The sequence below is a fragment of the Carya illinoinensis genome, chromosome 2 (assembly GCF_018687715.1).
Source record: "Carya illinoinensis cultivar Pawnee chromosome 2, C.illinoinensisPawnee_v1, whole genome shotgun sequence".
NCBI lineage: Eukaryota > Viridiplantae > Streptophyta > Magnoliopsida > Fagales > Juglandaceae > Carya > Carya illinoinensis.
The window spans coordinates 32,035,045-32,057,783 of record NC_056753.1 but is presented as its reverse complement, the minus strand read 5'-3'; the positions used below and the strand labels follow the sequence as shown (position 1 = coordinate 32,057,783).

Here is a 22,739-nt window from a genome sequence, read left to right as displayed (position 1 = left end):
GATTTACTTTTATTAAATGTTAAAAGTATTTTTCTTTGAGAAATGTAGTGAGATATTTATGTATATTGAGTTGTTGGACACACTTGCACATATAAAATGACACATGTCACTCTTTCTTTCCTAGCCATTACACCTCACCATTTCCTATATTGACCGCATACCCTTCATTCACATACTTGATATCATTCCATGGACATAGACCCCCACTTCTTCCAATACAACCCTTCACATTTCTAGGCAATCCTAATCGTTTCTCTTGTACAAATTCGCACCCTTTCTTGGGCTAATGAAAAGTCATACTTGTCTTGTTGGAGAAGTGTGAGAATGCTCTAGAACCATCTCCCAACCCTGGCCTATATATACCCTAGGCCAGCTTCCAAGCAATTCATTCCCTCATATCCCACCAAATATTCCCAAACAAAGAGCGAGTGATATCTAGTTTTGCTCAACTTTCCTCTTATCTTGTTCAAGTGTTGTCTTACCCAAATTATTTTCTATATTGATGTATTGTTTCTATCAATAAGAATACATTTTTCCTCTAGTTTGATCTTTCTTCTATCTTCCGGTTGTGAGTCCATGGGCTAGTGTAATTTTGTTACCCTACTTGAGAATTGGTTGTTTCTATATATTGGAAACCATATTTCTCTTCACCTACCACACACAGCCACCACCATTCTCCCATAGCATCTCTGCTCCTGTTAAGCTCTAAAGTCAGCATCTCCTTGTTCCAGTCATATCAAATTAATTCCTATGGTAAGAATCAAATTTTCTGTAGTTTTAAATTCAATAACTTCATTCAATCTTTGATTATTTTTGCTCTATGTTTCTCTCCTTTTGGGTTAATTTTGATTAACGTGAGTTCCAGCAACAAGTGTCGACTGTTCCTTCTGTTTTTCAAAAAGCTGTGTTCTTTCATAGATTTTTGTAAATCTTGAACATGTGAATTTTCGATGAGAAAAATGGCTTTTATATATATATATATATATATATTTATTCAGGAAAGTGGCACGAAACGGACGGCACGTGGGAGTGGGAAAAAGAAGAGCATTCTATCGCTGGGACCGTGGGGAGGAAATGGTGGGGCCAGCTGGGACGATGGGATCTACGATGGAGTGAGAGAAATCACTCTTTTTTATGGCCTTTGCATCGATTCCATTCGTGTGGTCTATGATAAGAACGGTACGCCCGTCTTTGCAGAAAAGCATGGAGGCGGAGGAGGTTATAAAACGGTTGAGGTTAGTATTTTTCTTTTACTAAAAGACTCTCTAATTCAGATTTTATTATTATTAAAATAATTTTATTTAAAATCTTTACATCACATATGACATAATTTAATTTAAAAAATTAATTTTAAAAATTAAATATTGTAAATTATAATACGTGGATGATGTGTGGTTTTAAGGCTTTCAATGAACATTCAAAAGCAACATCATTACAAATTTTTCATCTTGCGATTTTCAATGAAAAACCTTAATTTCCATGAACATTCAAAGCAATACCTATTACCAACCAGTTTTTGCCTGCATTCAATGCAGATAAAGCTGCAATGCCCAGAGGAGTTTCTAGTGAGTGTGAGCGGGCACTACTCTGTGTTTAATGGGGGCCAAGTGATCCGATCACTGTCGTTCAAAAGCAACAAAAGAAACTTTGGGCCATTTGGAGTGGAAGAAGGGACGCCATTTACTTTCTCCATGGACGGAGGAAGTATCGTGGGTTTCAATGGCAGGAGCGGTTGGTACATAGATTCCATAGGGTTCCGGGTGTCACATGTCCAACCTGGAAAGCTCTTCCAAAGGATTCAGAAGGGCCTTCAAAGGCTCACCAATACTGTTTCAAGGCCTTATGCCCCCAGAGATAATGAAATCTAAGCTCATCACCACACTCCATTGCATTCCCATCCACTTTTGGTGCTTAAAATAATCTGTATTACACTTGTTGAAGCTCTTACATGACAATTTAACAAGTGGGAAATGCTTTTAGTGTTAACTCGGTCAACTCCAACTAAATTTATAAAGCTATACCTATGGAAATGTCAGAGTCTGGGTTGAAAGTCCGTCTGTTTGTGGGGGCCATGGGCCATCTTATACTTAATAGTTATTTTCATTACTCGTGGAGATCTTGTTGTATTAATTGGATTTTAGTGGTAGTGGGTTATTGGGCTTGACCCTTAGAGAAATGTACTTTTCAGTGTAGGCCCATATGGGGTCAACCTTGTTGAAGTTTCCAGACTATATGCAAGGAGCTAGGGTTTTACTGAACTTAATCTAGAGTGATATAAAATTTTGTGTGTTTCTTTCTCATTCTCTCTCTCATTTTCTTGGAGCAGCTCCCCTCCAAGAGGACAAATCAATGTTATCTTCTTTTAATCCCTTAGGTGTGTTTCACGAAACTTGTTCGATCATGTTCTGGATTCATGGAAGTATGTATTTGTGGGAATTTTGCAAAGCCTGCCGAAAGTTTTTTTGCAAAAGTTGACTGATTTTCCTTTAAAATACTGTGGTTCTGATGATTTCGGGTACATTGGGATTGCTGCAATGCATTTGGATACCAATTTTCCTTCAGCGGGTGGTAATTATGTACTATTTATGTAATTTCAGCGATCGAAAAAAAAAAAAGGTACGAAAGGACAGGAGCTATTCAAAATTTTGCATGCAATGACGCTAAACATCTTCCAAGTCAGTCTGGGCTGAATTGAAACCTCATGCTCGGAATACCCGTTGGTCTGTTTTGTACGAGTCAATAGCTTGGTTTTTTACACCTCAACCAAAGGTCTTTTTTGTTCTCATTTTTCCAGTGCTGTGTCATTGAATTCATATGGCTTAAGTCATACTTTACTAATCTTCTTCTTGTTTAACTTTTTATTTTTCGAATGGCCGATAGGTAAGCATAATGAACAATGTACATACCTCTATTGGTAGCACTTCAGTTGGGTTGGAAGAATACACTTTGTCTGGAAAATCTACCATCACAGAGATCGTAAGGGGTCTTACGTTTCAAATATCAGCTAACTCTTTCTTCCAGACAAAACACTCGGCAGGTATGCCTACTGAAATTGATACATTACCCAGTCCATTTGTTGCTTTCATACTATTTTACTACAAGTTCTTGCTCAATTTTCCCAGTTTGCTTTGTTGATAATTCGTAAGTAAACGTGTTTTCACTGCTTAGGCAGAGGTATTGTATAAGCTCAGAAGATTGTGCTGGTCTTAGAGGGGATGGATCAGAAGTTGTTCTTGACCTGTTTTGCGGGACTGGCACCATTGGTCTGACTCTTGCCCAGAGGTAAACCTCTCTTTCTCATGCCTTATTTTTTTTCCTGAAGTATTGTGAATCTGACTCATTTTGCCTTCATTTTCTTAATTTGTCAGGGCCAGACATGTTTATGGATATGAAGTAGTTGCTCAAGCCATTGCAGATGCATTGCTCGCTTGAATGCCAAGCTGAATGGAATCCACAATGCCACATTTGTCCAGGGGGATCTGAATAAAATTGATGAAAGCTTTGGCAACAATTTTCCTAAGCCCGACATTGTCATTTCAGGTTATTCTGATGCCTCCTCCAGTATAGATTCATCTCATTTTGCATAATTTTAGTGTCAGAGCAGAAAGGTTCTACAATATTACAATTAGCCTTGACATACATCAATAAGTTATAAAATGAAAATAAAGCTTCACTGTCTGTTTAGCTGGTGGCTACAGACTTCATTTATTTCCGTAAAACATGTACTTTTTTTTTTTTTTTATAAGCATAAACCATGTAACGCTACTGGTCACCTTTTGGCTCCAAATACATGATATAGAAACACGTTTAAGTTGCAAGTAAACTTGGCGATATTGATTATGATCCATCAACTTGCAATTCCATCTTGCACCTTTGATGTTTTAGCTTCATATTGGTTGAACTGGCCCCATAGTCGTTTAATCCGCAGAACCAATTTTCATGGAGCATTAGAAGTCAAAACAAGGTACCTATTTTGTCTGAAGGGAATGATCTTGCATCATTATGTGTCAACATTATCCTCGTTTACTTATATGGTGCATCTTTGATACCTTTAGTTACATTTTCTGGTATTCACTTTTGATGAGCATGCACAGCATTGTTTTGCTTTGTTTTGTTTTGATGTATGAAATCATGCAGATCCAAACCGTCCAAGAATGCACATGAAGTTGATTAAATTTCTACTAAAGCTCAAGGCACCACGCATAGTCTATGTATCGTGTAATCCTGCCACGTGTGCACGTGGCCTCGATTATCTATGTCACGGCGTGGTATGCATCAGTTCTTTTAACTCCTCTGTTCGTTAGTTTCCAGTCATTTGATTGTTTGAAAATCTTTTGTTTTGTAGATAGAGAAAAATATAAAAGGTGGTTACAGGCTGAAGAGCCTACAGCCGGTGGACATGTTCCCGCACACTCCTACATTGAGTGCGTTTGCCTGTTGGAACTTTGCTGATTTATATTTGTAACAATAGTTCTCATCAACTTGTAGGCACCAAATCGGGCTTGTGTAATCTGTTTCTTTCCTTACAAATTTGCTATTGGAAATAGATTTAGCTCAGGTGGAGAAGAAGTGGAGCTGGAAATCAGTGGGGTGGAATTCTTTTGTGCCCCTTTTTAGTATTCTGTCTCTTCTTCTTTTTCTTTGGTTTTGATGTTTTAAATGGCCAATTTTTGGTGTCCTAGATGGCCTCTCACAATTTATTCATTTAATTATCCATTTAACCCATCAATTTCTCAAAAAATGTTCTCCTGCAATGTGGTTTTTTTTACCTTTTTTTAATTTTTGAGATCAATGTGGAGTCATATATGTTGATGTGAAGAAGTAAGTCCAACCCTTTCATCGGATGCATGAGACAATTTGAGCAAAAACCACTTCTACTTCTACTTGCTTGTTATCTGCCGCTCGTTCTAGCCCCTTGCAACTCTCTGGTGAAACAAGGATACGTTATTGTGTTCCTCTCTGTTTTATTGCTATTTATGAATATGAAAATAAAAATTTTATATGCAATCAGTTTTGTATATTTTTTATGCATTTTAGTGATATAAATGGTTTGAGTATTAAAAAAAATTTGATATAGTTAATCACATCAATGAAGTGTGTAGAGAGTACATAAAAGTAATTGCAAATAGCATTACTCAATTTGAAAAATGGATTTTATAGGAGTTTGTGGAAGTTGTGAGATCCTCTTCAAATATATTTGGATTGGAAAGTTTTTTAAATGTGCTATTATTGGAGTTTGAAAATATGTAGACATGCTGGAAGAAAACTTCTGTTGAGTCTTTTTTTTTTTTTATAAGTTTTGTGAAAATTGTTGTGTATTTTCTTTGTTTTGGAAAGTGGTGTACTTACTATTTTATTCATAATATTAAAAATTTTATATGCAACTTTTACATATTTATTAGGTATTTCATTAACGAGATTTGAAAATAAAAACTAATAAGTCAAAAGCATATAGCCTGATTGACATAATTCTCAAACTTTCAAAATAGAGATCTTAAAACTCCCTCCAAATATATAAAAATAAAAAATAAAAAAATAAAGAGTAATTAGAATAGTTGGTGGACCCAACCCAAACCTTTTTTTGAAGTTCCAAAAGAACACCATAGTCTGTCGAAACTCCCTCCCATAGGGGTGTACAAGAAACCGGCCAACCGATCTCCACCGACGGCAACCGACCGGAACCGGCCGGAACCGGCATGAACCGGCGAAGAACCGGTCGGCCGGCGGTAGAAATAATCAGGAACCGAGGTCGGTCGGTTCGGTTCCGGTTCGCACACATAGGAAACCGATAAACCAGCCGACCCTATATATATATTTTTTAAATATATATCTTATATAAAAACGACGCCGTTTCATATGAAACGGCGTCGTTTTTATATAAGACTTTATAAGTTGGACGACGCCGTTTGGTCTCAACCAAACGGCGTCGTTTGGTTGGGAACGGGTTAGGGTTATTACCCTTCCCGTTCCCCCCTTCCCTCTTCCCTCTCCCTATTCTGTTCTGCCGCCCCCCCCCCCCCCCCCGATTCTCTCTCTCTCTCTCTTTGATTCTCTCACTCCGTGACTTGCTCCGTTGGACGCCGCCGCAGGCTGAACCGGTGAACCGCCGCAGCCCATCTCCTCCCTCGCAAGCCGGCCTCTGTAAGTATATCTTGTGATTTTTCAATTTTTTTGTTCTGTTATATATATTATTCGAAATCTATTTGTTATATAGATATAATCTGTATATATAATGTTATATATAATGTTATATATATATAATCATATATAATGTAATCATATATATGATGTATATAATCATATAATCATATATAATGTATATAATCTGTTATATATATAATGTATATATATTAATCGTATTTTATATATATAATTATAATGTTATATTATATATATCTGTTATATATAATAATATGATTATATATATAATGTATATATATATAATCATATATAATGTATATAATATGTTATATATATAATGTTATATATATATATATATATATTATATATAATGTATATATATTAATCGTATTTTATATATATAATTATGTATGTTATATTATATATATCTGTTATATATAATAATATGATTATATATATAATGTTATATATATAATCATATATAATGTATATAATGAATAATCTGTTATATATATAATGTTATATATATATTATATATATAATGTATATGTATTAATCATTTAATCGTATTTTATATATATAATTATAATGTTATATTATATATATCTGTTATATATAATAATATGATTATATATATAATGTATATATATATATAATCATATATAATGTATATAATCTGTTATATATATAATGTTATATATATTATATATATAATGTATATAAATCTGTTATATAATTTGTTGTGTAATGTGTATATATATAAAAGATTAATTATTTATATAAATTGAGAGAAGATGAGTGAACAACTTAGATTAGAGTCTTAGACTTGTGATGTTTGCCATGTTGCAAACTAGCTGCTGGGATATTTTGTGTTATGTTTGCCAATTTTCAAATTTGTGATGTTGTATAACATTTATATTTTGTTTTATAATTTAGATGGATTCTTCTTCGTCTCCTATTGATGTTGATACAAATGAAACTCAACCAACCATTAATTTGGAAGATGTGAGAGAGACCAATGTTTCAAAACCCCTTACTGCCCCTACTAGTAGTACTTGTCCATTACCTAAGAAACGGAAAGGGACGGACAAGTCGATTGTATGGGATCATTTTACGAAGGTGGATGGTTGTCCTGTAGATGATCCAAAAGCTAAATGTAATTATTGTGGCAAGATGTATGCTTGCCACTCAAAGAGGAACGGAACTTCAACGATGCAAAATCATTTGCCTTCATGTCGTAAAAATCTCCATAAACGTGGACCTTTGGATAAGTATCAAAAAACATTGACAGGTGAGGCATCACCTGAGGAGGGGATTGGAGAGAGTGATGGTAGTACATTAAGGACTCTTGTAACTCACAAATTTAGTGAAGAGATTGCGAGGTTGGCTATTGCAGAAATGGTAATTTGTGATGAAATGTCATTTAGGGTTGTTGAAGGACAGGGATTTAGAAAATTTGCTTGGTCTCTTGAACCCCGGTTTAAAGTTCCATGTCGTGTCACAGTTGCAAGAGATTGTATGAAATTGTATGAAGTAGAAAAGGGGAAGCTTAAAAAAGTGTTTAGAGATGGTGGCATGAGGATTTCCTTGACGACAGATACATGGACATCAGTACAGAATTTGAATTATATGTGTCTGACTGCACATTTCATTGATAAGAATTGGAAATTGCAGAAAAAAATAATTAACTTTTGTTTAATCCCTAATCATCGAGGGGAAACCATTGGAAGATATGTTGAGTCGTGCTTGCTTGATTGGGGTATTGATAGAATATTTACTGTAACTGTTGATAATGCAAGTTCGAATGATACTGCAATTTCCTATTTGAAACAGTTTTTGACAGGAAATTTGTTGGGGGGTAAGTATATGCACATGAGATGTTGTGCTCACATATTGAATCTTATTGTGAGTGAGGGTTTGAAGGAGTGCAATGATGCAATTACAATGGTTAGAAATGCAGTGAAATATGTGCGTTCATCCCCAGCAAGATTAGAGAAGTTTAAGAGATGTGCAGAAAAAGAAAAAATTGATTGTAAGAAAATGTTGTGTCTTGATGTACAGACACGATGGAACTCAACCTATTTGATGTTGGAGGCAGCTGAGAAGTTTGAGAAGGCTTTCAGGCGGATGGAGAGTGAGGATTATAATTTCCTCTCTTACTTTGATGATGGGCACATGGGACCTCCTAAAGCTACAGAATGGGAGACAGTGCGGGTGTTTGTCAAGTTTTTAGAGATGTTTTATGAAGCCACTACGAGATTTTCTGGATCTTTATATGTGACAGCTAACACCAGTTTTTTAGAGATTTGTGATCTCCAAACAGAATTGATTATGCTGAGTGAGAGTACTAATACTTGTTTGAAGAGTATGGCCATAAACATGAGAACCAAATATGATAAGTATTGGGGGTCATTAGATAGGATGAACTTGTTCATGTTAATTGCTGTTGTGCTTGATCCACGAAGCAAGTTAGGACTTCTTTCTTTTCATTTGAAGAAAATCCATGATGAGTTTCGTGCTGAGGAGTTGGTTTCGAATGTGAGACAGATATTAGCAGATTTGTATGAAGAGTATAATGCTACATTCGGTTCCACCACAAGTACTCCAGTTTCTCAACCCCCTCCAATATCTAGATCCATGAATGTTAGTGATGGCAAACATGAGACTAAATGGTTCAAGGAGTGGTATAGGGCATCTTCCACCATGGGATCTAATATTACCAAAACTGAAGTGGATCGATATTTATCAAATGCTTGTGAGGCACTCAGCGAATCATTTGACTTGTTGACTTGGTGGAAAATAAATGAGGCTAACTATCCTATACTTGCGAGGATTGCACGAGACTTATTAGTCATGCCTGTTTCCACAGTTGCATCCGAGTCAGCATTTAGCACGGGAGGTCGTGTGCTTGATCCTTTTCGGAGTTCGCTGGCTCCGAGAACTGTTGAGGCACTTATTTGCACTCAAAATTGGTTAAGGCATCCGGCAACACACATTGATATCCGAGAGGCGATGGATAATGTCGAGAGCTTTGTAGTAGAATCAGGTAATGTTTTCAAATTTTCATTGTAATTTAATTTTGAATTCACTAACATTTGATATTTTATTCTTATTTATTCTTATAGAGTTGACCGCACAATCGAACGTGACAAGTATTGACGATTGAAGATTGAAGACTTGAAGCAATATTTTTCATTTATTTATGTTATTTGTTGTGCTTGTATTTTTGCTATGCTTAAGACAATTTGATTTGTTTTTCAAATTTGTAATATGTAATACTAAATATCTAGTGAAGTTGTTTTTATTTATTTTTAATTATGTAGTAAGTAATATAGTAATTAGTTAGTTAATATGATGAATGCTTTGGTTATTTATTATTTTTATTTATTTATAATATGAATTATGATAAATGATGAATTATTAGTTAACAACAAAAAATTAAAAAGATGTTGGATGATGAATTCAGGAAAAATATATATATATATAACAAAAAAAAAAAAAAACCCAAACATATTGGATAAAAGGGCCAAAACAGGGCCTCAAACCGGGCCCAAAACCCACGGCCCAAACAGGGGGAACCGACCGGAACCGGCCGGCAAAGGAACCGGCCGGTTTCCTCCCCCCAGCACGGTCGGTTTCGGCCGGTTGCTTTATTTTTTTTAAGGAGCCGGTCGGTCTCGGTTTAGGCCTAAAACCGAAACCGGCCGGCCGATGTACAGCCCTACCCTCCCAAAAAGAAAATGAGTCAGAAGAAATGCTCCTCGGCTTGCCGATCGAGGACCTCCACCGTCCGGCTCCGACGATTGTTCAACGACGATCACTCAAGACTGCGCACACGCTCCTCAATGCTCTCAATGCTGGGATCCACCCCAACTCCGTCATTCTCCAATCCATCCGAGGCACCATTCTCCACAAAATCGCTTTGCTCACCCACTACTCCACGGCCAAGCTCAAACTTCTCTGGACAGGCCGCGATTCCGGCCTCCAAACCCTTCAATTGTCCCCAAACTCGATCACCTACGCCTTATTCTTGCTGTTTTTGAGTATTTGCTCCTGCTACACATCCAACGACAGAAATGACCCTTTTTCCCCCATATGCAACATAGTTCCCTCCCACCTATCTGACTTACTAGTTCTTGCATTAGTTTGACCACCCACAATCTTTTTATGATCTCAAAATTTTTCCAATCCAAGTAATCCCATCACATCAGCCCAGAGAAAATGTATTTTGGTTCCCAACATGAGCAGAAAAACCGGATATTGACAATCACCCAGTAAGAATTAGTAGTCTTGAATGGCACCTTCTTTGAGCAAAACCTAACTTGCTCATTGGTACATATGATCGCCAAAATTTAAACAAAAGTCCAGTCGTATAAGATTGAACATGGATGATATATCCGGCGTTTTGATTAAGAAACAGTGTCAATTGCCAAAATAACCATACAAATGCACATGCTTTTGCGCATGCTTTATAAATTCATTGCAATGCATGCACTGAACATTATTGGATAAAGTTGCATTTATTATCTCCGCAACCATAGAAAATTGTGACAGGCAACAAGGCCCACCATCATGCTATTCATCTTCGATATGTCCCAGAACCGCAAGTAAAAACAACTTTCCTTCTTTAGAATATATCCTCTTTTTATCTGGGTCGACCTTGCATTCTTGTATTGTATGCCGGCAAGATCTTCGACAGGTATGTCGAATAATTTGAAGGATTTGAGAAGTTTAAATTGGATTGTTGTCATTTTGCCTTTACAAATTCAATCTGAAAAAGATCTCCCCTATCAACTTGGAACCAAAATATAGTGTTCGATCTGCAAACATCATGATTCCCAGTCTTTAGCTGAGCTGATGCTGCAAACGGAATCTGATACTTCCCAAAAAGGATGTCCCACTCGTTCTCTATATTTGGCATCATTTTGTTAAATGTTAAAAAGTATTTCTCTTTGAGAAATGTAGTGAGATATTTATGTATATTGAGTGTTTGGACACACTTGCACATATAGAATGACACATGTCACTCTTTCCTTCCTAGCCATTACACCTCACCATTTCCTATATTGACCGCATACCCTTCATTCACATACTTGATATCATTCCATGGACATAGACCCCCCACTTCTTCCAATACAACCCTTCACATTTCTAGGCAATCCTAATCATTTCCCTTATACATATTCTTCCCCTTCTTGGGCTCATGAAAAGCCATGCTTATCTTGTTGGAGAAGTGTGAGAATGCTCTAGAATCATCTCCCAACCCCTATATATACCCTAGGCCAGCTTCCAAACAATTAATTCCCTCATATCCCACCAAATATTCCCAAATAGAGAGTGATATCTAGTTTTGCTCAACCTCCTTCTATCTTGTTCAAGTGTTGTCCTACTCAAGTTACTTCCTATATTGATGTATTGTTTCTATCAATAAGAATACATTTTCCCTTTAGTTTAATCTTTCTTCTATCCTACGGTTGTGAGCCCTTGGGCTAGTGTAATTTTGTTACACTACTTGAGAATTGGTTGTTTCTATATATTGGAAACCATATTTCTTTTCACCTACCACACACAGCCACCACCATTCTCCAATAGCATCTCTCTGCTCTTTTGTTAAGCTCAACAGTCAGCATCTCCTCGTTCCCAATCATATCAAATTCTTATGGAAAGAATCAAATTTTCTGTAGTTTTAAATTCAACAACTTCATTTAATCTTTAATTATTTTTGCTTTATGTTTCTCTCCTTTCGGGTTAATTTTGATTAACGTGAGTTCCAGCAACAAGTGTCGACTGTTCCTTCTGTTTTTCAAAAAGCCGTGTTGTTTCATAGATTTTTGTAAAAGCTTGAACATGTGAATTTTTTATGAGAAAAAATGGTTTTTTGTTTTTGTAGGAAAGTGGCATGGAACGTGGGAGTGGGAAAAAGAAGAGCATACTATCGGTGGGACCGTGGGGAGGAAATGGTGGGGCCAGCTGGGACGATGGGATCTACGATGGAGTGAGAGCATTCACATTGGTTTGGTCAAATGAAATGCTTGGTCAAATTTTACATAATTTGATTCAAAAATTCTTCACATTGGATTGAACAAATCTAAAATAATTTATACTTTTACTACAGTGGTTGGCTAAAAATAGAAGACCACTATTCATTTATCAAATATTAAAATATTAATTTATCATTCCAAACAAATAAATTAAATTAATTAGATCAATATAATTAACATTTAACATTTAGAATATAATTATTATTAACATTTAATAATATTTTTTAAAATTAATTGAATATAATATAATTATTATTAACATTTAACAATACTCTTTTTAATATTAATTTAATTAGAATATAATTACTATTAGCATTTAATAATACTTTTTTGTAATATTAATATAATATAATATAATTATTATTATTAATATTTAATAATACTTTTTTAAATATTAATTTAATTAGAATATGATAAGAACGGTAAGCCCGTCTTTGCAGAAAAGCATGGAGGCGGAGGAGGTTATAAAACGGTTGAGGTTAGTATTTTTCTTTTACTAAAAGACTCTCTAATTCATATTTTATTATTATTAAAATAATTTTATTTAAAATCTTTACATCACATATGACATAATTTAATTTAAAAAATTAATTTTAAAAATTAAATATTGTAAATTATAATACGTGGATGATGTGTGGTTTTAAGGCTTTCAATGAACATTCAAAAGCAACATCATTACAAATTTTTCATCTTGCGATTTTCAATGAAAAACCTTAATTTCCATGAACATTCAAAGCAATACCTATTACCAACCAGTTTTGCATGCATTCAATGCCAGATAAAGCTGCAATACCCAGAGGAGTTTCTAGTGAGTGTGAGCGGGCACTACTCTGTGTTTAATGGGAGCCAAGTGATCCGATCACTGTCGTTCAAAAGCAACAGAAGAAACTTTGGGCCATTTGGAGTGGAAGAAGGGACGCCATTTTACATTCTCCATGGACGGAGGAAGTATCGTGGGTTTCAATGGTAGGAGCGGTTGGTACATAGATTCCATAGGGTTCCGGGTGTCACATGTCCAATCTGGAAAGCTCTTCCAAAGGATTCAGAAGGGCCTTCAAAGGCTCACCAATACTGTTTCAAGGCCTTATGCCCCCAGAGATAATGAAATCTAAGCTCATCACCACACTCCATTAACGCCCACCCATCCACTTCTGGTGCTTAAAATAATCTGTATTACACTTGTTGAAGCTCTTACATGACAATTTAACAAGTGGGAAATGCTTTTAGTGTCAACTCGGTCAACTCCAACTAAATTTATAAAGCTATACCTATGGAAATGTCAGAGTCTGGGTTGAAAGTCCGTCTGTTTGTGGGGCCATGGGCCATCTTATGCTTAATAGTTATTTTCGTTACTCGTGGAGATCTTGTTGTATTAATTGGATTATAGTGGTAGTGGGTTACGGGGCTTGACCCCTTAGAGAAATGTGCTTTTCAGTCTAGGCCCATTTGGGGTCAACCTTGTTGAAGTCTCCACACTACATGTAAGGAGCTAGGGTTTTACTGAACTTAATCTAGAGTGATATAAAATTTTGTGTGTTTCTTTCTCATTCTCTCTCTCATTTTCTTGGAGCAGCTCCCCTCCAAGAGGACAAATCAATGTTATCTTCTTTTAATCCCTTAGGTGTGTTTCACGAAACTTGTTCGATCATGTTCTGGATTCATGGAAGTATGTATTTGTGGGAATTTTGCAAAGCCTGCCGAAAGATTTTTTGCAAAAGTTGACTGATTTTCCTTTAAAATACCGTGGTTCTGATGATTTCGGGTACATTGGGATTGCTGCAATGCATTTGGATACCAATTTTCCTTCAGCGGGTGGTAATTATGTACTATTTATGTAATTTCAGCGATCGAAAAAAAAAAAAGGTACGAAAGGACAGGAGCTATTCAAAATTTTGCATGCAATGACGCTAAACTTCTTCCAATTCAGTCTGGGCTGAATTGAAACCTCAACCAAATTTGATTTGCTCGGAATACTGGTTGGTCTGTTTTGTATGATTCAATGGCTTGGTTTTTTACACCTCAGAAGGTTTTAAGACTTTGGTACTCCCTCCATGAAAAGTCAGAACATCATGATGAGAAGAACCATGCAATCCATTCATTCGTAGAACCTTCTGAGACTAAAGAATAACTTCGGCCGTGCATATAAAGCCCCGGGTCCTGGAGTGCAAGGATAGCACCAAAAATTGTCCGAAGTTGATCTCGCAATTCCTTCCCACCAAAAAGAGAGAGATGATGCTATAGTTTGCCACCTAGCATGCATCAAACCTGAGCTCTCTGCCAACGGCAAAGGAGGAGATATTTAGCTACCTGGATTTAAACCATGAATACAAACAAAACTTTAACATACTTGATAAGATAATTCAAACAAGACTTTGTTTTAGTACCATTGGTCCAAATTTCTTCAACATTATTTCATCACACAACAATGGCAAGTTTCAAGCGACTAAAAAACAAACCATCCATGTCCTGGATTAAAAACTTATCTCTCAATTCTACCTCGAGGAATCACAAACAGTTTTCACAATTGAGCAAAGGTTCTCAAACACTGCAGAAGAGGATCCAGGCAGCAAAGTGACTGGAAAAGTTTAGAGGAAACATTACCGAGTTAATATCATTACACATCCAATGGAAGAGAAGCAAAATAAACCCTGAAGCAGTGAAATCACAGACTGTATTTTTGAGTCTCGCAGGCAGCTGCAGGAGCAAAGACAATTGTACCTGGTGCAAACTTTCACAACATCCTCCAACAAGTGCAGTAAACCACAGGCGATCGACACTTAATCCGAATCCTCGTATACTTCTCCATCATCAGATAACTCATCAAAGGATCTCATATCAAGCTGGTAACGAAGTATACCCCCGATCCCACCAAACCCTCTGCAAAATTGTGATCCCTCTTGAGATTTGTTGGTAACAAATTCAAGTGTGCAGCCAAACCGCTTATACTCATTGGCGAACCACTCAAGTAAGGACATCTTCTCCTGAACTTCCAAATCCGCAGAGGTAGCTGGATCCCGAAAGTTGCTCTGATCAGCCTCTTGTTCCTTGTTCAGGTGCTTTATTATTATCTCACCAGTGGTGCTGTGTTTCAGGACATACCTATTAATGTCCAAATTTTCCCAAACAATAAGTGTTTCTACAGCACCCATTTCTAGAGCTTTCAATGTGTCCTCTACGCCAAAGACATATTTCCCAGTATCCTGGCTGATCTCGTCAAAATATTTCCCAATAAGGCGTTTCTCTTGTATAAACTTCACATTTGACAGGATTTCTGATGACAGCTCAATAGCTTGATTGAAACCATTTTCGCCTCCATAAGAAACATCAACCACATTCAATATCTTTGCCTGCAATCGAGGATCAAACATATCTGACTGACTCAGCTCAGTTTTGAAGTCGGCAGAACCTGCAAGTATTAGCCCAGAAACATTAGGCTGACTCGTTGCAGGATTAATGAAGAATTGTGTGGCAAGTTCTGCAGTTTTTCTCACATAGTTGTGCCTCTTTTCCATCCGAAGACGAGCAAACCGCAGAGCTGACTGCCCTCCTCTTCCATGCTTCTTTGGTAGATCAACTGTGAATTTATGAAGAACCTCTCGTGTGTTTCCACTCAATGTCCCAAAAAGTGTGCCATTTCCATCCATGACAATAAAACCAAACTTGTCATCAGACTCTAAGAGTTCATTTAGGGCTTCTGTGTGAAACTTATTATCACAGAGGTAGAGTGATGCATTTATAGGCTTAAAAGGCTCGAAGTCAAACGTGACCTTCTTTTCCTTCCCATCCTCAGTAACAATTGTTCCAGTATAAAGGACAAGCCCATTGGGAGGAACCTTATTATACAGCTTCAGCCTCTGTTGAGCAGAAGTAATGGCGGCCAAAACCGACTGACGGTTGACTCTGCTTTTGATGTTTGAAGCAGTTCCAAATTCATCACCCAACATCTTAGTCACACGAGATATTTGATCACGTGGAGGCATTATAAGAGATATCATGCTGGTACCATTTCCTCTTGCAGATTCCAGGGCTTTGATCAACTTCTTGATTTTCCATATCTCGATATTCTTATCCGTTTCATGACCATCTGCCATTGTTTGTTATGATAGACACAGCAATACCAGCCTAGAAATATGTGTAAGTTAGAAAACCAACATATTTAATGCCAAAAAAGGTACTAATATTTTTTTTTATATTTTTTAGGTAAAGAGATTAATAACGCCCACCGTGGGACTCCTTTTTTTATTTTTTAAAATGTGTTTTTTCCAATAGAGTAACTAGTTTTGGCCGGGGTCCTCTAACTTTTCCGGGCTTGACTTGACACGGTCAGCAGTACTGGGTCCCGGTAAAAGAGAGGCTTGATGTGGCTTTCACTAGTCACTCTACTGGGAAAACCACATTTTAAAAGTAATAAGAAGTTTTATTAAATCAAGTAAATAGGCATAGCCCAAGTACACACAGGAAGTGTACACGAGAAAATGCCTAAATACAAGAAAAAGGGTACTAATATCAAAGATCCAAGGGCATTAAAACCTAAAAATTATAAGAGCAGAAAGAGCACAAAAGCACACTTTGTGCACAACGGTCATAATAAGTTCACTCATATTATGAATGATATGCTAACAGTACTTCACATCCGAAAAAAAGGTGCAAATACCATTCACAGATATCAGCCTTTTTTTATTTTATTTTTTCCCTATCTTCTATGATTTTCATCCTATTCTACGGAAACATAAGACTATTCTGCGACAATATATTATTACTAGAAAGCCTATTTAAATCAAAATGAATATTTCCACAAACTTGAAATTCCTCTTTTCTCTTTTTGATTTAAGTCATTGTCTTGTTCATCTTCCCACAAACTTTAACACTATTTATAGCCATCTTTCAGGATGGATTTTACATGTATGCATCTATGTAGATATTAAGCAGAATATGTAACAGATATGAATAGACAAGAAGCTGGCCATTAAGTTGTCAAGATTATTTAACAATTTACAACAACTAAGAGACAAGTTGATGGTAGGACGGCAATCATACAATCGTGATGAGATTTCCTGATGAGATTTTAAATAATCTAAGTGACAACTTCTAATCCAAATTTCCTGTTGAGATTTTACATAATCGTACTGTCGTAGGATAACATGAAAGAAAACCAGATCGACGATAGACCATATACATGAAGAAAAGAAAGAACTAAATCGTAATAGCACCCAAATAATAAAGAAACGGTTACAAGTTTATACCTCAACGGTAACCACGACCTGGAAGAAGAGCAGTCTCAGCTTCCGTGGAAGCTCTCCCTCTCCCTCTCCCTCTCCCTCTCAAAGTTGCTTAGTTACTCTTGCTGGGAGCTAGGGTTCTCTTCTCTTCTCAAATCTCTCTATTTTTTATTTTTTATGTCTTGGGGTAGATTATTGATGATATTGGGGGCCCAATCCAAACTTTATGACCCAATTAATGCTTTATTCTCCCCAAACCAATAAATCTGAACTCGACTCGCTTATTTAAAATTGAAGACTGGCCTATGACGGGCTTTCGGCAGATAATCTCTCTCTCTCTCCCGATAAAGGAACGTGATTCTTCAGCTAAATTTTAGAGTTATGACATGCGTTTAAAATGAGAAATGATATATTAAATATCGTGTATTTTTTTAAAATAATAAATAAATATAAAATTTATGTAAAATTTAATTTTAAATTTTGTTTCAAGTAAAGTCGTATACTAATCTACATATCAATACTAATTACTTCATATTCAAAATTTAAATTAGTACTACTGTTTTCAATACAAAATTTTTTTTGACCAATCACGTTAAATTGATACACTAATATAAAATTTTATTTTTGACCAATCACATTAAATTAATACACATATTATTACGCAGTATCCTTGCAATTAAATTTTTTTCAAATTTTAAATATATAAAACCACTTAAAATATATTAATCTTAATAGAGGTGATTGAAAAAAAATAAAAATTAAGACAAAATAACAGTATTTTTCTTGATATCTTAACATTTTTATTATATATCTTTCATTTCTTCGAGATTTTTTTTTTTTTTAAAGAAATTTAGCAAAATTTTGTAAATCAATTTTTTAAGCAGTTTTTGCAAGCCCATCCATATCCTCCGGTGGCTTTTCTGGTTCTGAAATCTCCATGACGGAGAAGCAAAGATCAATGCATCCACGCTTTGCGACGTCATTCTTCACGGCCTCTCCGTTGTTTAGAGATAGCGAGACAGACTTCTTTACCAACATGGTCTGTTTTGGAGCTTTTTGGACTGCTGATCGTTGCAGCTAAATGCCCAGAGAACCACGTACCGATGCATTAGTTGCTGAAAAAACATTTGCACGAACTTATGAGGCTAGAGAACGAACCAAACAAAGCAACTAGGCGCGAGACAAACCCACTCCCAATTGAGTTTCGACAATTCATGGCCAGATTCATTTTAGAAAAGTTAGTAAATTGCTCTTTTATGTACAAATGAAATGGTCTAAAATTCCTAGAACAAAAACTATATGGAATAGCTTGGCCGATAACATGCTACATTATGATATGACGGTTTGAGGTTCTGAAAGATCTTCAGCCTTTACCAATCTAGTCCGGTTATCACGGCAAACTTAAGATAATAGCACATTGGTAAAGATTGCTAAGACACCTACGGCCTAATTTTTGACTCACCATCAGCAAATACGAGGAATGAACTCATGTACTCGTTTTACAAGTAAACTTCAGAATTCAACTGCCCAAAAAAGAAAGCATCAGTCTATTAAAAAAAAAAAATCTCAAGAATAATAAGGAAATTATGTTGAGGAGAATCAAAACCACGGAGGAAGCACACTACAATTTATGAAAACCCCTGGCTCATTTCCTACTGGAAACTCTCACAGCCTGCCTGTTCCTCTTCTTGACACCAGATTTGGAAACTTTGGGGCTCCTGTGCACAGCACTCAACCTAGCAAGGGCGGCTTTCTTTAGATCAGGCCTGTAGTAGTTATCCGCAACCTGTAACAAGTGAATATAAACGATCTTAGAATATAACTTGGCCTTAATTGTCACAGCATTGTAAGATTGAGAACCAAACACTACGAGGAATATAAAAGTGCATGGGCAAACAAAGCATGCACACGATTAGAAAAGAAATGGTAATCAAATGACCTTGATGTCCTAATACATAAACGAATGCGATAGTGCAGCTAAAAGTTTTTTGAAGACTGAAGCTCTGAAGCCAAGCATAAAGTACATTTCATCGAGAAAACCATATTATATGGTTTCTTCTTACATGTTAGTGGCTCATCACAGCGTAAAGAAGAAATTTGGGGGCAGAAAATAGATCAAGATTTCGAGTGGAGATAAAGCTTCCAGTGTGTCTCACCTCAACATCTCTGAAGAGACAAAGTACTTGTATATGTAGCTCCCCCCCCCCCTTCTCCTCTTCCTTTCTCCCAAATCTAAAAGGACCTAGCTTCTGAAATTACCTGGTTGGCCACTGCATTTGCCATCCTGCGGAACTCCTTTTTCATCAGAGACTTGTGAAGCAAAGCAGCAGGCTTGTTCTGTTTCTTGGTCTTGGTTGTAGCAAGCAACACCGATCTATCTTTGCCCTCAGGTTGAATGGTAACTGTTTTCTTGTTTGCCAAACCTGATACATCCCAATAAAAAGGCACATTCATGAAACATGCATAAAGATCCTTGACTACTCCTATCCACCAAATATAGCTAAAGTATTATTTAAAAAAAATAAAAATCAGCTATGCTTCAAGAAAATCAGAACCATATGATATTTTAACTTGGGTTCTAAAACCTCAGTTCCGGCCACTTGTTCCACGAATTCCTTAAGACTTCCAATATAAGCAACAAAATTTAAATGAAGAAGGATTCGCCCGAGTTCTCATTGCATTTATCAATAATAAATATCAAGTGTGTTGCTCTTCTAGGAAAAAAATATTTTCAGATCTATCGGAAAGGTCCATGAATTCACGAAATAATCTTCTTTCTATATAGTAGACTGCTAAAAAGGATGTAAAAACTTCAATTTGGTTAATATCCCGCCGCCCTTCCACACCCAAATCAAACAGAAACTCTTACATTAAACTTAAACTAAATTGATTTGAAGTACATAGAACTTGAACTGGTCGGCCAAACTTGAACCATATCTGCGGAAACCCGCTGCAACTCCCATTTCTACAAAACCTAAATAATTCTGAAAAATGAAACTTTTCAAACTTTTTAACCGTAAAATCCTCCACTCCACATACTCGGAAATAAAACAAACATAAAATTCATTATTCATAATCTTCTCCAACAATTTAATGTCTGATGCAGTTTGTTAAATATAAAAATTAATAAATCAATATTTAATTATCTCTGAAACCAAAAAATACAGAACTTTGTTTCCTCTTCCGTCTCAAACCAAAAAAAAAAAAAAAAGATCTCTAAAGTACACAAAAATCATAAATTAAAAGCTTTCCTATCCTTTTCCTTCTCACAGCGCAAAACAAAAAAATAAAAACGCGGAGTTTGCCTTCATTATCTCTGAAACCAAAGAGACAGCAAAATGACCACGGTGACCCTACTCATGACGACAATAATCTGACACTTCACAAATAGACAAAAACAACAACGTAAGTAAAATCAACACGAGAAGAAACCATCCTATTTTTTTTTATAAGTGAGAATCTATCGTATATTTTTCTAAAACTAAACATAAAGCCAGCTAATAATCTAACCAGAGTGCTTGTAGGAGTTGAGGTTGTAGAGGTTGTTGCTCTCCTTGCTGAACTGCACGCTGGCCGTTCCATTCCCAAACTCCTTCACCAGGAACGAGTTGTTCTTCTTCACCATCTCCCATATCAACTGCCCGGGTACTGTCGCCATCTCCTTCCCTGCTCCTTGCTACACCAGATAGAAATTCAGAAAATAACACTAGGTCCAAATACACATCCACAAATATATATATATAACGAGAGAGATAGGGACCTGTTTGTTTCTGTTTATGAATCCGTGCCGGGGGGTATTTAGAGGGTGGAAGCGAGGGAAGGGTTTATGTTGCATTTTATATTGGAGCCCTAATTTTCTGCATTATTTTGTTGGACTGGGTGGGCACGGTTCATTTAACCATATTACGCCCATGTCCTCGGAAATTCATTGCTCGGGAAGGAAAAAATGAAAAATCTAATTATAAATATAACTGCGCATTAATATATTGATCAAAAAAAATATTTTATTAAAAATAATATTAATTTAAATTTTAAATAAAAAAATTAATATTAATATATAAATTAATATACAACTTTATTTATACATAACAAAATTTAAAAAAAATTATTTAAATTATACGACAATTTATATAGAAATGATAAGGCTATAACCCAAAAAGACATCAACGATGGTATAGTCTCAAATAGATACATGTAATTTTTTTTTTAAAAAGTGAATTCTATTAAAATAATTCTTTTGTACTTTTAAAATGAAATTAATTTTTTTATAAAGATTTGTAGACTTTTGTCAATTTAAGACTTATATAAATCATTTTTCAAACTTATTTACACTATTAAATAGAGTAAAAAATAAGGATGGACCTACGAAGACTCTTCCAAGAAGTAAAAGGACTTCCAACAACAAATAGCCTCTAAACATGATTATGCCTTGATTGGATCAAAGTCTTGCCCAACTTAAAAGAAAAATATATTTACTTCTCATCATCCTATACATCATATCACACCTATATTTAAATATATATATATATATATACCCATCCTCATCAGACTTGGAAAACCTCTTGATGAGAGAATTTCAAATTGTTAGAATCTAGTATTTTAAATTTCATTCCGATAATCGTTTAAGTAGTTAAACAAAATATTTTAATACTGGTGCATTTAAGTGTACCATTTCAAGATTAATTATAGATTATATATAAATATTTATATATAAATACATATAGCTTGATGGCTTGATGGCATATAATTCGAACCCTCCACCCCTCCTATAAAAAAAAAATAGAATAAATATATATATATGTGTGTGTGTATGTGTAAGCATGTGTCATGTATATGTGTGTTTATATGGAAGAACTAAAAATTTATAAAATGAATATACATTAGAAAAAAATCACAAACTTGAGTTTTGAGACAAAAGCAAAAAAAATAGAGAAATTATTAAAAATAATGATATTTAAGAAAAAAAAAATAGAATGAGAGGCATATTTAAAGTTTAAAAAATTTAAAATTATATAAATATATTTTATATTTAAGAATTAATTAAATAGTATTTATATTTAAAATTCACAAAAATGTTATCTAAACACAAAAAAATTACTAATACAATCCAAAACGGAATAGGTTTCAAAATGCCAATTCCGGTAAGAATAGTCAGAATTTGTCCGAAATAATCAAAATAGACCGGAACGAGCAGAGTTTATAGCAAAACAAAATAATGAGGTATTATGTACCAAATAATAGACTGAAATGAAAATTTTCAGCTAAAATGGAACGAAATTTAAAACTATGATCCATATAACTAAGAGGATTTCATTGTTCTACTGAAATCTCCATGAAA

At 35.4% G+C, this 22,739-nt stretch overlaps 3 protein-coding genes, 1 non-coding gene and 1 pseudogene across 8 annotated transcripts; 2 read left to right on the top strand and 3 right to left on the bottom strand.

Annotated features, from left to right (window-relative positions):
• Positions 1–203: 203 nt before the first annotated feature.
• On the top strand, positions 204–2,300 carry LOC122300982 (jacalin-related lectin 19-like). The gene is made up of 3 exons (XM_043112027.1): positions 204–753; positions 999–1,235; positions 1,536–2,300. Exons 1-3 carry the CDS (start codon positions 751–753, stop codon positions 1,866–1,868), a joined length of 573 nt encoding a protein of 190 aa, XP_042967961.1. The 5' UTR covers positions 204–750; the 3' UTR covers positions 1,869–2,300.
• Positions 2,301–12,040: 9,740 nt separating this feature from the next.
• On the top strand, positions 12,041–13,729 carry LOC122301895 (annotated as a pseudogene).
• A 334-nt stretch (positions 13,730–14,063) lies between these two features.
• On the bottom strand, positions 14,064–17,806 carry LOC122300978 (eukaryotic peptide chain release factor subunit 1-3). Of its 3 annotated transcripts, none has more exons than XR_006240106.1 (3): positions 17,426–17,806; positions 14,784–16,304; positions 14,064–14,489 (listed from the first exon to the last, which is right to left on the bottom strand). XR_006240106.1 is itself a non-coding variant. In XM_043112021.1 (2 exons), the coding sequence occupies exon 2, from the start codon at positions 16,271–16,273 to the stop codon at positions 14,960–14,962; it is 1,314 nt and encodes a 437-aa protein (XP_042967955.1). In that variant the 5' UTR covers positions 16,274–16,304; positions 17,426–17,806; the 3' UTR covers positions 14,539–14,959. The 3 variants fall into 3 exon arrangements, 1 of the variants encoding a protein (XP_042967955.1); XR_006240105.1 differs by having other exon boundaries at positions 14,064–14,456; XM_043112021.1 differs by lacking the exon at positions 14,064–14,489 and having other exon boundaries at positions 14,539–16,304.
• Positions 17,807–18,873: 1,067 nt separating this feature from the next.
• LOC122300980 (60S ribosomal protein L28-2-like) lies at positions 18,874–21,303 on the bottom strand. Of its 3 annotated transcripts, XM_043112023.1 has the most exons (5): positions 21,162–21,303; positions 20,912–21,077; positions 19,661–19,824; positions 19,027–19,187; positions 18,874–18,924 (listed from the first exon to the last, which is right to left on the bottom strand). In XM_043112023.1, exons 1-4 carry the CDS (start codon positions 21,234–21,236, stop codon positions 19,047–19,049), a joined length of 546 nt encoding a protein of 181 aa, XP_042967957.1. In that variant the 5' UTR covers positions 21,237–21,303; the 3' UTR covers positions 18,874–18,924; positions 19,027–19,046. The 3 variants fall into 3 exon arrangements, with proteins under 3 accessions (XP_042967957.1, XP_042967956.1, XP_042967958.1); XM_043112022.1 differs by having other exon boundaries at positions 18,874–19,187; XM_043112024.1 differs by having other exon boundaries at positions 18,874–19,187; positions 20,912–21,067; positions 21,162–21,284.
• LOC122302066 lies at positions 19,399–19,488 on the bottom strand. The gene has a single exon (XR_006240313.1). It is a non-coding gene; the product is annotated as a small nucleolar RNA R24 (small nucleolar RNA).
• Positions 21,304–22,739: the final 1,436 nt, after the last annotated feature.

Bases quoted from the DNA above. Each gene is read 5' to 3' on its own strand.
- LOC122300982 (XM_043112027.1), top strand. The intron at 1,236-1,535 runs GTTAGTATTTTT...CATTCAATGCAG, and splicing joins GAGGTTATAAAACGGTTGAG to ATAAAGCTGCAATGCCCAGA.
- LOC122300978 (XM_043112021.1), bottom strand. From the start codon at position 16,273: ATGGCAGATGGTCATGAAACGGATAAGAATATCGAGATATGGAAAATC.
- LOC122300980 (XM_043112022.1), bottom strand. From the start codon at position 21,236: ATGCAACATAAACCCTTCCCTCGCTTCCACCCTCTAAATACCCCCCGG. The intron at 21,078-21,161 runs GTCCCTATCTCT...TATCTGGTGTAG, and splicing joins TCATAAACAGAAACAAACAG to CAAGGAGCAGGGAAGGAGAT. The intron at 19,188-19,660 runs GTAATTTCAGAA...CACTTGTTACAG, and splicing joins CAAATGCAGTGGCCAACCAG to GTTGCGGATAACTACTACAG.